General features: G+C 37.0%; 1 protein-coding gene across 7 annotated transcripts in view; it reads right to left on the reverse strand.

Moving 5' to 3' along the window:
* LOC131033673 (uncharacterized) overlaps positions 1–14,434 on the reverse strand; it is a 115,951-nt gene that overhangs the window by 60,197 nt on the left and 41,320 nt on the right. For 6 of the 7 annotated variants that reach the window (XM_057964948.2, XM_057964950.2, XM_057964949.2 and 3 more), the window contains 2 exons: positions 7,642–9,136; positions 6,803–7,137 (listed from right to left, as the gene is read on the reverse strand). In XM_057964948.2, coding sequence (XP_057820931.2) covers positions 6,803–7,137; positions 7,642–9,136 — 1,830 coding nt within the window. Of the gene's footprint in view, positions 1–6,798; positions 7,138–7,641; positions 9,137–14,434 lie in introns of all 7 variants that reach the window. The other variant, XM_057964952.2, reaches the window with a different exon arrangement.

Genomic DNA, 14,434 nt, shown 5'->3' on the forward strand with positions numbered 1-14,434 from the left:
CCCTCTATTTTCAGTCCTCTTGTCACCCTCCCCACCCCTACTTTCTTTTTAAGGGTTTTATCTACAATCTAAAACATTACTCTCCTCTTCCTAATGATGGATCATTAGTGTGAGCCAAAATCTTTAAGAAAAGGTAGACACAATTGAATCCAAAAGCACTCTATATCTAAGCTTTACGTAATGTTATGCCACTTCTAGTAATGAATGTTTTGGGGTTATCTTGAACCAAAACTTTTAGTAAGTGTTACTCCATTGAGCCAAGATGAGTTTCCTAGCAAAACAATTGAAAGATACCCAAATAGCTCTCATTGTACATCTAGTTAAGTCCATCATGATGACCATATTGTCGTAGATATACAAGCTAGTTACAGAATGTTATTAAACTGAGGAACATGAACTTGTGGGAAATAGTAAATGGCAATGAGAAACCGCAAACTATTACAAATACTTTATTGAATTGGCAAAGCAAAGCCATTTTGTTTAATACTCTACCTTCTAAATATTCCAATATCATTTTACCCTCAATCAACTGCCTTCTCAAACTCTAGAAAATGACTTCAACTCTCTTAGCTGAAGAAAATAGAACAACTGCAGGAGATATAGAAGATGGTCCTCAAGCTAAGAGTGTTCTATATTTAAGAAACAATCATAGAACATCAAATAAAGACAAAGGAGAATTTGATTATTATTACCGCAAGAAAATAGGTCACCTAGCCTATGACTAAAGAATTTAAGCCAACAATGTTCTCAAAGGAAAGTTCCTAAATAAGCTAAATGTAGTCATTGTTGAAGCTCCAAATATTGATGATGTTAAAGAATTTATTGATGAAGAATTCATATATAAGGAGTTCACATTTTGAAAATAGGAAGGGATCTAGTGTAGATGAAGTTCAATACCAATGGCTACCTAGATAGATTGGGAGTTTGTGTATGTCAAAAATTATACCTTGACAAGGGTCATGCGACAACTTGATGGAGCACTATGTATGTAGCTCAACGTTGATAATTGTCCAATAATTTGGGAGATTTGTAATTCAGGAGTTTGGGGAGGTTGTAAGTGTTACAAGTAGCTTAATGGAGTTTTACCTAGTGTAATATCCATCCCTCGAACACTAGTACAATATTTTATTTTATTTCATTGACAAGTACCAACACAATTAAACAAACTTCTCGGTCTAACATAGAAATGTCTACTTCTTAATTTCTTCATTTGCCTTAGTGGTGACAATTATGCACCATCACTTATGCTTGCACTCGAAGGTGGTAAGCTCTTGAGGTCAGGATCCCCATTAGACCTAGACTTAAGCCTTGAGGGTTCATTCTGAATGGCCCTCCCTACATATCCCTTCGAGGGAAATCAGAGGCTTCGTATTTCATTCTCAAAGGTTAGAGGGAGTTCATTCTCTCCTCTTGTATAATATCTTTGATCTCTCTTTAAACTAGGACTATTTATCAAAATTAGCCCAATCATAATATAGCAATAACTAATTGCCATCAAGTAATGTACAAACTCCATAGAGAGTGAGTCAAGCACACTTCCCATTAACACATGGGACTAACTCGTACACATCACACACATGATGACTAGCTTTGGCTTACATCACATATACAAAGTGACTAGCTCTAGCATACATCCCATATTCATAGGGACTAGCTTCAATATACATCTCTCGTAGTTAGTGACTAGCATCACATACCTAGTGACTAGCATTTACATAGTGAGGAACTGCCATATCCATAACAACTAGCTACCACTTGCCCATAGTGCATCCCAGAGAAAAGAAATGTCGGTGCACTACACCGTGGGACACGTTCTTTTGTCTACTCTTTTGCACCAACGAGAAAGTGGGAACAAGATTCAATGTATCTCATACTACACCAAGTGTCTATCCTTGTCCCGACAAAGCCAGCTATACCATTTCCACATCAAGATATGCCCAAAATTATATAATGAGATTGATCCAATTATTACCTACCTATTCTTCAATAGAAATTCTCTTCCTTGTAGTCCATTGGACAGCTAAGCAACAAGGACATCCATTGTCGGCATGCAACAAGCCCCCAAGCCTAGCCTACATGCTCCTAGCGGAATCTGCCCAATACCCTAGATCAATACGGGGTATCTCTCGCCTGCATGCAATTAGCAATAACCATCCCCTAACTAGGGATACGGCTGACAGTCTAACGGCATAGTACACTCCTTGACTACTGTCAATCTCGAGCGGATAAGCTTATCTTATGCGGGCCATAGGATTTATTCTTCGGTGATCACCTAAGATAGAGAGGACTAGTCTACAGGATAGAGGAATACAATCCTCTACCTATGCCCTCGTAGGGTCCGAACTCTATCCGTTGCCAAAAAGTTCAGTGCCTGTACTAGGCTTACCACTATAACTGAAAGAGAGATTCCTAATTCAAAACAAGTAGATCACAAAGGACCGAGCTAAGATTATACACACAGTTTTATAGGTATAGGATTAAATTCACATGCACATACGCCCACTTGGATCCAACACAAGATGGCCTCTTCTCAATAGATAAACAAACTGGCCATAAGGTGGTCTACCCTTTCACTTTATCAACTCATCATTCAAAAACACGATATATATTAAATACAAGTTATAAAGCTTTCTTAATTCTTTCCTAATCTTCTAATGCTCGTTTGGCCTCATTTGAAGCCTACTTAACAGAAAGGTCAACAAGTTAAGAACAACCCCAAACCTTGGAGTTATTACCCCCTAGACCATACCCCTACAGACTTGAGGTGACAGGGGCATCCTTCACCCAAAGACCGCCTACGTTCCCGCTTCCAAACGGGTCAAAGTGACATGTGGCTCTCCTTTAAAAGGTCTCTCAAGGACCCCTACAAAGGTACCCATAACCAAGATTTTTGTTAAAGTTTCCCTACAACTGACCATAATTATCAGTAATTAGGTAATCGTAAGTAAGTTCGCCTTTTGACAACCCATATGGCAACACTTCCATCCACATGGTCATTATCAAAATTAAACCTAATCCCATTATTCAGCATGAGTATTCTAAACCTCTTATAGGTTCACTTCCTTAACACAAAGGTTGGGAGGTTTCTCGATTCTCTCTATTCACATAAACTACACTTATCACTGGACCAAGACATCGTTCCATAATTGGAGCACAAACAAGAAATTACATTATTGTAATCATAGTTACGAACTTACCACATCCAAAGAGTTATATCTTGGGGCAAATAATGTGAGGTTTAATCGACTAGGTCAACCATTTGACACAATATTATAGAGTTGGGGTCCCTTACTACTCTAATTAAGTGTGATTAGTGCCTAAGCCATACTCAAGATATATAGCATCACTATATCATTTATATCATCGTACGAAGATGTATACTGAATGATAGGAGAAATAATATTCTTAACTCTCTAATTTTCCTTTACCCTATCCCTATACTATAACCTCTTATTATTGTGATGGTCTAGCTTATAGACTAGATAATTTATTCATACTTAATATTTTGAATTCTTAATACGACCTTGATGGTCAACAATAAGGTATCAAGAGAAGTCTCATAGCATGTTTACAAAACGTTAATCGTGTAAATATCTTTATTTCAAGAAACCTTAATTTCTACTTATATTCAATTTATCAAATAAAATTCAAGTCATTGCATACAAACATTGACTAGCATTATCAAAATATAATCATATATAGGAATATAGAACATCATAATCAACATAACATAGTTTGAACATATTCAATTATGGTACATTAATAATCAAGATCTGATTTTGAAGCAATAATTATGCAGAGCTTCAAATGACTCTTATAAAGATGTCTAGCTATATAACATGGGTCAATGATTTTAATAGAATGTTCCTATAATGTCCAGGAATTAGATATCTAAATTAATGCTATAATTATTCCTCGAATTCTTTTTATTTAATCTATTCACCATAGGGCTTCTAAAAGAGACCTCTTATCAACTTACACCATCCACAAGTAATTCATTAATATCCTAATACAAGATATTGACAATAAAAACAATTGTCATGATATAAGGTAGTAAGGTATGGGATTGTTGTCAATTAAGAATTTAGGTTCCAATTACCTCCCACCATTATTATATTACTTGCTATAATATTGGCCCAATAATATTTATGGTATAACAAGTTACCATAATAGCCAACATAGTATAGTCAACATTTAATGAATTCCTCGAAGATATTTCTTAGCTCCTGGATAACATAATGACATCATGCCCATATACTTTATCTAGGTCCTTGATAATGAAGAGACAAGAAGCATAATCCCTTACAGAGTTTATCAAACTTCCTCAATAGCTGGTTACCCTATAGCAGGAATCTTTTAACCTAACAAAGTTCATAATAAATTAAAATAATCATTCCCCTTTTAATATAATACTATGCAGATCAATCATACTATGATCTTATACAAGTACCAAGGTATATGGTCCTATCATATATAATTATCATAAAACTATATTTCATATATTTAACATTGGTCATGATAATGATACTTATCATATTACTTGTCTCAAGGATATGGGTAAAATAATCCTATGTTTTCTTGTGAAATATTGCCAATTACCTCTATAGGGTATACAAAAGATTTCCAACCCATAGTTACTAGTAAATAAATTCAATGAATATCAAACCAAAGGTTCTCATAATATTTATAACAAAATATGTATTAGTTTCTACAACTACCCTAGTTGCAATAAAAGTTTCACACTAAAATTGCTCTTTACAACAAGAGTTTAAAATGAACCATACTAAAACGAAACCCAACGAACCAATACCTTTATAGAATCATGGCAACTAAAACAAAATGTTGACAGAGTATTTAAGAAATAAAAGAGATAAGTGATGCCCTTGATCTATTTCAACAAAATGCTTTCAGAATGTGTAACATGTATGAGGCACGTCATCTCTTGAATGTATATGACAAGTTGTCCATATCCATACACCTAAATCATCCTAGATTAATTATTTTCAGCTATGGAAATCTATAAATCAGAGTTAACCACTTTTAGGAAAGAAATGTATAGAAAGGTGTACTTAGCTCTAAAACAATGAGATATGTTTGATGTAAGTGCTAAAATTTGCTCCAATATTACCATGAATTTCCCTTTGGCCTTCTCTCTTCGCCATCTCATGCTCCTCCTCTAATCTTTCACACTGAAACGTGACCCTCAAATAGAAGAAATCGGCCCTAAAAAAGGCAATGGACTTCCAGCTGGTTCATTCCTTCCATCGCTCTTCCCTGGGTATTCATATGTGATGAAATTCCTTTTTCAATGGATGGATAACCGTGCGCTCTTCCTGAGCTTTTACCCCTACTCTCTGTGACGGGTCTCTTTTATTTGCTTACTGCAATGATTGTAGGATACGTGCCCAATGGATTTGTTGAATTGGCTTTTGAAACTTTTGAGTGTTCTGTCCAACCGTTCATTTGCTTTGTTTGTGCTTTCACCTTTGCATACATGTCTACCAGAGCAGTTGCCTCCTCCAACAATCAACAAATTCCTTTCTCCTAATGCTTTGATGGACCTGCATAGCCCATTCGAGGCTCTCATTTTGGCAGCCACAGGGAGGATGTTCTGACGGGTTGTGAAGTATATGTTTCATTTTTTATACCTGTGTTCCCCCCCTTTTCCTCCAAGTTTCTGAGCCCTTTTTCCACTAATCGATTATTTCCCTGAAAAATAAATGGTCTCCATACTGTAACAATGGCATGGATTCCTTCACTCAGTGGTGTTGGTAGATCAGAATTGCCCATACTTACACCAGGAGTTTGTCAGATGCAACCTTTCCAGGCACCATACTTCTTTATTAATGGGTCACCGGTCAGTCATCCTTCTTATACTCCAATAAAAGCTCACATAGCAGGGCCATACACAGCCCATGCCTTGCGAATTCAACAACATTGAATATAATAGTTTATTTATTTATTTTATTTCCCAATGCCTAAACGTGGGATGTGACACCTAGTCCAAGAACTATTTTCAAAGCAATGCTTCTAAGGAATGTGTGGTTCTGCTTTTCTTATTTTCTTTCAATGTGTTTTGGATTCAACTTATATGTTTTTGCTTTTAGTATTGTAAGCCTTAAGAGAGAATGTTAGAATATAAGGCTTACATTTTGTAACAAAGTCACCCTAGTGGCTTAATGTTATGCAATAAAAATAAATTATTGAGATATCGTTCAATTACATCTCTCAACGTCTATACGAGGAGATGAAACCCTTTTGTAATCAACACATCAATATATCAAAATTTCATATTGTGTTACTCTTTGTATATGTTGTTAACTTGTTTTGTATCCACTTCTTATTTTCTAATAAAAAGTTGCATGTCATGCAAGCAATAAGTAGTTAGAGTTGAAGTAGTAGTTAATTTCTTTGATTTATTCTCATGCAAGGTTTTAAAACCTTGTAAATAAGTGTAATTTTGCACATAGCTTCTTAATAGTGATTTTCAAGCCTACATATTGAAATTGCTCTCCACTAAGTTCTTAATTTTGATGTTTTTGTTTGTATTGCAAGTCCTTACATTCTAGGCCAAAGAAAGCTCCCCCACATGATCTGCTAAACAGTTAAACTGTACACATTGCTCTATTTTGTGTAACATTAAAATGTGTGAATTAAAGTGCTAACAAAAAATTGCAGAAATTTAAAAATACTATGTTAAGGAAAGTTACAATCCAGAGATAATAAAGGTTGCTGCAGATCACATAAATTCAAAGTAGTTGAAACAAAATAATGACAATAAAAGTGATGATCACATACATACCCACTACATTTGTCAAGATCAGAAATTCCATTTTGTGAATTGTTATTGAACACATGATCAACAGCACTTGAAGAAATTGTGGTCATAGAAGTCTGAGTCATTGATGTCATCATAGCTGCTCCTGAATCCTTGTTTCCACACAAATTTGATGGAGTATGTTCAAGATCAACTTCAACTTCTACCGATTTATCAGAAACATCTACTTCTGTTCTAGAAAGGGGACTAGAACTCATCATTGAGTCATTCAAAAAGCCAATTTTTACAGCCTTTTCTTCACCTGTACAGCAATATTTCTGGCCTTTCAAATTCTGTTCAAGGACTTCAGAGGTTTGTAACTGCAAAAGCAAAATCATCTGCCAAAATCAAAAGAAGCTTCCAAATATAAACATCAAAGCCAGTAGCACACACATTGACAAAGATAAACAGAATACAAAAACACAAGGTTATGACATGCAAGTAAAAGCTAAGATCTCCTTGCAAATAATTAACAACCATAATCAGCCTTCAGTAAGAAAGTCTCATTACATCTTCCTAAGATTTCAAACAGGACAGACACATGAGCATTCCTTGCATATAAAAGCAAGAACGAATGCTTCTTCAAGTAAATACTAAATACTCATTCATACTCATTCAGAAGAAGAATGTCACACACATATCACCCAAATCATCTAGACAAAACCACCTAGAATGTAGTGCATGTCTTTCCCTCAAGAAATTTTCTTTTCATCATGATCTGTTCTACTTTCTATCATAGCTAGCACGAACAGAAACACAAAAGAATGGTTATAGAGAAGAAAGCAGGAAAGTTGTGCAAGTCAAAAGATGAAATGGTTACCGACATTTTGTAGTGGAGTTGGTTTCTCTGTCTTGTTCAATGCATCACCATTTAGCAAAGCAAGTACCTCTATTTCATTCTCACGCATTATCTCCCCATTTGTTTGCTCCTTATGTGGATCTAAATCTCTGACAGTATGTATAAGAATACCATCACCTTTGCCACATTCTATATGTTCTGATAATTCAGGACAACCAACTTGATTTTCTGCCAATTTTACAACTGATGAACTCCATTTTTTAATACAATTTGCTTGAGTGATGCCAGTATCCTTCCCATTGGATAATAAAGACACACCACTGACATTATTTTCATTGCTGCAATTTTTTAATTGTTCATCTTGAGAGGCTACCAAGCCATTAGATGAGCAAAAACTCTCACTCTCTTTCAAATTACCTGCCTTTTTCTCATTATTAGCTATTTGCAAAGAAGCTGATGCATAACGTGGTCTTTTTCTCAAAATGGAAGGAGTGCTTGTAAAGCTCTTTGCTGCATTTCTTAACACCACTTCTGGCTCTTTCTCATTTATGGAACGTGATGGACAGAATCGAATTGAATTGTTGCTTGATATCTCCATCTGTTGAGCATCAAACAAACTACATGCCTGGCAAGTACAGCCAGGTGCACTTACAGCATCAGAAGTGATAAATGAAGCAGCACCATTACATAGTTTAGGTAGCTCATAGCGTGAAGAATTAGAATTCGGAGACTTCTCCTGAACAAGACAACAAGTAGACTTCATATCTAATGCACCTATTCCATTTACAGCAGATGCTCCTGAAGGAAAATTTCCTGTCCTCATCTCCTGCATGTTAATCATCAGACCATGAATTGCAACATTTGATGTGCAAATAGTAGAGGGGCTTAAATCTGGCTCCATACATCTTGACGGTTGGCATGCATATGAAGTTGATGTCCTACATTCTGCAGCAGATAGTGGTGCAACCTTACCAGAGATTTTGACAGCACCAGTGCGTTTTCTGTGGCTGCTAATATAACAGCCATTCCCTGTTCCAATAGTTCCAATCTCTGAAAACTCACTTGTTCGGTAAGATGATGCACAGACTGATGGTTCAGGCATGGGATGAGAGGTGAATGGAAGCACCCTCTCTGATTTCAGCAACATAGTACTGTCTGCCTTAGAGCTGGGTGAGATGGTAGAATTGAACAAATTGTCTAATCTATTAGCAAATTTCCAAGTCTCTTTATGCATGTCTGACCTTTTCTGCCCTGGCTGCTCTGTAGATAAAGCCCTGTCCACTGAACCTGATAGATTATGATCTTTACAAGATGACCCTGAATTGAAATTGGATCGTTCTTCCATGACTGGCACAGCTGCATGAACAGGAGTAGATGCCTCTTCAACTCCTGAATAAGAAACCAATGATAAATCGAAACTAGCCAGATCAGGAAGCTCTGTAAGCAAACCAGATGCCAAATATGAAGGAACCTTCCTTTTAGCTGAACTGTTCCAATGATTCTTTATCGCATTGTCAGTCCTGTAAATGTAAATCAATTCAAATTCAAAATGGTTTTGATTCCTCCATCTTTACTGACCAAATGATATGATCTTCAAACATAAAACAATAGAACTTGAATTGGAAGAAAAATACTCGTTGGGATAAGCAATAATGCCCAAAATACAATTACAAATATTATATTTGCCAGGTTAAATGACTTGGACTAAAGTAAATAGGAAGATATTGAGATTTTTCAGAATGAACCATTAAGATTTCTAGCCAAAATGTGTATACTGACTAGACATTGAATGGAAAAGACTGATTCCTTAAAACAAATACAGGATTTCCTTACCATAGCAGCTCTATTTAAGGACATTCTGCATTCAATGACTATAAATTCAACGCACCACATATAGTTCAAAACTGATTCCCAAGTACAGAGAACAAATTCGATTGATCAATTATTAAAATATCAAACTAATTTTATAGCTTTCATATTACACTTCAACTACCATTGCAGAAACATATGCTGAATGGTGATGACATAATTATGTGCCTGTAAGAAGAGAGATGAATTAAACACGATTTATCATGCATTTTCACCTTCCTAGAATGCTATTTACATTTGTACATATTACAGCTCTGTGCCAAAAACTTGTGTGTCAAAAACAAAGAGCATATACATATGTAACATTTAATATTATCATATTTGTAATGTAACACACCAACACATTCCCAAAATGCTACTTAGATTAGTGATTTGTTTGGAATTGGTTACTGTTATCACAAAAGCTTGCACCCTTGCTCAGCTCTCAACTCAGCAACCCTGTGAAACATAGAAACAACCCCGAAGTGTGGGACCTTGCGCAAGGGGGTTGAATCTCCGGAGAAGGCCGGCTTCCTTCTCAATCCAAGGTGTAGGTGTTGAACCAACTCAAGACTTTAAAACTAACTCCTAAGCCTACCCTAACAACTTGCAGAGGAAAAGAGAAGAGAGAAATTGCTTGAAACAAAGGAGGTGATGCACCAAGAAGAGATAGTTCCTCTCCCTACCTAAATGACACAAGTAATTAACTAAAACACCCTGAAGATGCACAACTTTTAGTTATATGAGTAACCCCAATGCATAGATGAAGGTCAGAATCCACTGAATGCCAAGAGGGGAGAAGGATTCCCACAAGTCACACTCAGAAAACCAGTTAACACAGCATATATGAAGAGAAAGAGCCACAACATGCAGCTATGATGAAGGTAAGAAAGCATACACAACATACATAGGTTGAATGAAGGCAAGAATGGTGTACTTCAATTAATCATAAGGCCAAACACCAATCTTACAGTTGCAAAAATGCAAAGATTACAAGTCTTCAAGAGAAGAGGAGAGCATAAGAAAACTCAAGGCAGCAGGGAGAGAACCCCTTACAATGAGGCTTAACAGCCTTATATAGAAAAATGGGTTACAATGGTGATCATGACCCCTGCATGTCAGTCTGGAAGTGCAGGGAAGTGCATGCACTTGGCTTGTACATGCAAGCAACCTAGCCATACCTCGAAAGGCAATTCTGAGGAAGATAGATTGACTGACCTTCCAAAGTCAGGCATGCCATAAGTCACCCAGGACCTCAGAATTGCCTTTGGAGGTATGGCTAGGTTGCTTGCATGTACAAGTCAAGTGCATGCACTTCCCTGCACTTCCAGACTGACATGTAGGGGTCGTGATCACCACTGTAACCCATTTTTCTATATAAGGCTGTTAAGCCTCATTGTAAGGGGTTCTCTCCCTACTGCCTGGAGTTTTCTTATGCTCTCCTCTTCTCTTGAAGACTTGTAATCTTTGCATTTTTGCAACTATAAGATTGGCGTTTGGCCTTATGATTAATTGAAGTACACTATTCTTGCCTTCATTCAACCTATGTATGTTGTGTATGCTTTCTTACCTTCATCATAGCTGCATGTTGTGGCTCTTTCTCTTCATATATGTTGTGTTAACTGGTATTCTGAGTGTGACTTGTGGGAATCCTTCTCCCCTCTTCGCATTCAGTGGATTCTAACCTTCATCTATGCATTGGGGTTACTCGTATAACTAAAAGTTGTGCATCTTCAGGGTGTTTCAGTTAATTACTTGTGTCATTTAGGTAGGGAGAGGAACTATCTCTTCTTGGTGCATCACCTCCTTTGTTTCAAACAATTTCTCTCCTCTTTTCCTCTGCAAGTTGTTAGGGTAGGCTTAGGAGTTAGTTTTAAAGTCTTGAGTTGGTTCAACACCTGCACCTTGGATTGAGAAGGAAGTCGGCCTTCTCCGGAGATTCAACCCCCTTGCGCAAGGTCCCACACTTCGGGGTTGTTTCCATGTTTCACAGGGTTGCTAAGTTGATAGCTCAGCAAGGGTGCAAGCTTTTGTGATAACAGTTACCAAGGAAACAAAGACACAAAATGGGCATGACAATGTAGCAGCGCATATAGATGGATAAATTATGATCAATTAGGGCATGCTTATTCTTCAATGGCTCAGCAATTTCCATCCAGGTAAAATGCATTGTGGGCTTTTCCTCTTTATTTTAGTTTGAAGTAATGTTAAACTTTAATAGTGAGGGTTATACATTACATTAACAATGACAATTAGGACTTTTTATATAAACCGTAGACCTTTGGAGTTTTCAACATTGAACCATTTGGTCTAAGTTTTTCTGTTTTTAACATAGTTACGAAGAGATGAAGGGGTATTCATACTGGCACAAGGACAGGGACATCAATGAAATAAGGGTACATGAGTAAATGAATAAGGAGACAACTATTTTACATGTAAATGCAATTAGCAAAAGTTTTGGTTTTTGTGAGCACAACAGCAGATTTTGTTTTGGAAGGAAGACAAAACATAAGATGGATAGCAATTAGGTATATTGAGCCAACCTTGCAATTAATCTACTCGTTAGTGTTCTTGGAATGTGTTTGAACACATGCTTCACAAAACACGACCATTTGACTTAGATGCAAATGAATAATTTGGTGTTTGTTCACCACAACCTCCACCATCAACTCAAGAAAAATTGAGGTCAAAAAAACTTGCCATTCTATTTCTAATTATTATAATTGTTGCAACTTGCAAATTTAAAATCAATTAGACATTCTTGCATAATGCACATACTTATTCCACATATGTCAGGAACTTGCACATTCAATTTGATTGTATCAAGGGGCATCAAGCAGGACACAAGTTGATTGATCCTAGTGAGATTGATCAAGATTCAAAGTGGAAACGATAAGGAGCCACAGTTTGATGGTGAGTGTCTACCTATCTTGAACAAGGTATATATGATGAATGTGAGACCAATCAATTGAAACCGATCTTGGCCCCTAGAGCTTCAGCATCACAATCTGCATCCCCCTAGTCAATGTAACAACCACCTCATAGCCCCGCTCCCTATTTTGTTACTTTGTAGGTGACTTTGCATTTTGAAATTTAATAACAAAGATGACTGAAGTCTGCAGCTAAGTCATTCAATCCAACTTTAATTGGCAAGTAGTGGCTTATAAGCACAACTAAGTTGAAAAGGACATCATTTGAGTGGCAAAACATGAAGAAGTGTGAGCCTGAGCCTATATACCCATTCCCTTTAGTGGCAGGAATACACTTAAAACATGCATCTGAGTTTTTTTTATTGGCAGAGATAGACTTCCCACACGCCTAGTAGTCTTAGAGGAAACTTTATGTGGCTGAGACCAAGCAGGCACACACCTAGGCTGCTCTTGTTGAAGTGGAGTGGCCAACACTTGGAAAAGAAGCACTTAATGTAGACTTAAGTGAAAAATGTGCTGATGGAGTGAGCCTAAGCATGGTAAAGGTTTGTTTGATGGCATGAGAAGGTGAAAAGAAAGCCCAGCTGTTGGTTAGCTGACTAAGTCATGAAATAGCCACCCAGGCCTGTTTTTACAAGGTTTCCAGCTTTATCAGAAGCAACAGCCAGTTTCAGTCATCAAGCAAGATTTCAGCCTCTCCCAAGCAGAAAAAGACAATGTTTACAATCATTTGTGACAGCAGGTTTTCAACTATGCATGAAAGCAGCTTCAGCACAGTCCACTTCTTCAGCTAACAAAAGATATATCAATGGTTAGAATAGTCAGAATAGCAAATAATGGAGGGTGTTTTCATTACAAATCCATGTTTTTTGAGAAAATCTCCCGATCTAGGGTTTGGCTGATACAAAAGATTTATGTTCTAAACTAATTCAGTCATCTAGGATTTAACTGTTTAATGTTTACCACAGTTTTGTGTTCTAATATTAACAAGCATTGCAAGGCAGTTTGCAATTAGGGTTCTGATTCAAGTGTTCAGTCATATCATCAAGCAAGAGTTTCAACTTCAAGTTTTCAGCCTTTTCAAACTCTACACGATGGTTTTGCCCAGTTGACAACATGGATCAGCAATGGTTAAGGTTATTGCACAAAAAGATGCAATGGTAAAATTGCTTGTCTATTACTAAAGGAAAGATTACAATATATAGGCATATAAAATACTGTAGATATATAATAGAATCAACTACTTCTAACTACCTACTACTGTAGACATTTAAGATGTCTAACAACTAATTACATTATTGACCATTAACAGTAAAGAAATATTATTCTAACACCCTCCCTTAATGGTCAATCTATCAAAAACACCAAGTTGCCCCCTGAATTTTACAAACTTATCCAGGCTCAGAGACTTGGTGAGAATATCTGCAGTCTGATCCGCTATTGGGACATACTGCAACTGAACTGATCCGTCGTCTACCAACTTGCAGATGTAGTGACAATGAAGCTTGACATGCTTGGTACATTCATGGAAGATTGGATTTTTGGCTAGTTTGAGCACCCCCTTGATTATCAATATACAATGGAGAAGGACCTACTTGCAGCATCTGCATGTCAAAAAGCATCCTTCTAAGCCAAACTGCCTCACATGCGGCCTTAACTGTTCCCCAATATTCAGCTTCGATCGAGGAAAGAGCCACAGCCTGTTGCTTCTTGCTTCTCCAAGTGACGGCACCTGTACCCAAACTGAATATGTACCCAAAAGTGGATTTTATGTCATCCAGTGATCCTACCCAATCTAAGTCAGTATAACCAATTAGCTTTGGGTTGTTGCACCTTCTATACAGAATGCCATAGTCTAAAGTGCCTTTCACATATCGCAGCACTCGCTTCACTGCAATCCAAAGATCGGCTTTTGGGGTTCTCATGAAGCAAGAGATGTAGTTAACAGCAAAACAGATGTCAAGTCTAGTGGCAGTGAGATAGATGAGGCTGCCTACTAGTTGTTTGAATTTGGTTTCATCTACTGCAAGTGAATCAGAC

The sequence above is a fragment of the Cryptomeria japonica genome, chromosome 5, assembly GCF_030272615.1.
Source record: "Cryptomeria japonica chromosome 5, Sugi_1.0, whole genome shotgun sequence".
Taxonomy (NCBI): domain Eukaryota; kingdom Viridiplantae; phylum Streptophyta; class Pinopsida; order Cupressales; family Cupressaceae; genus Cryptomeria; species Cryptomeria japonica.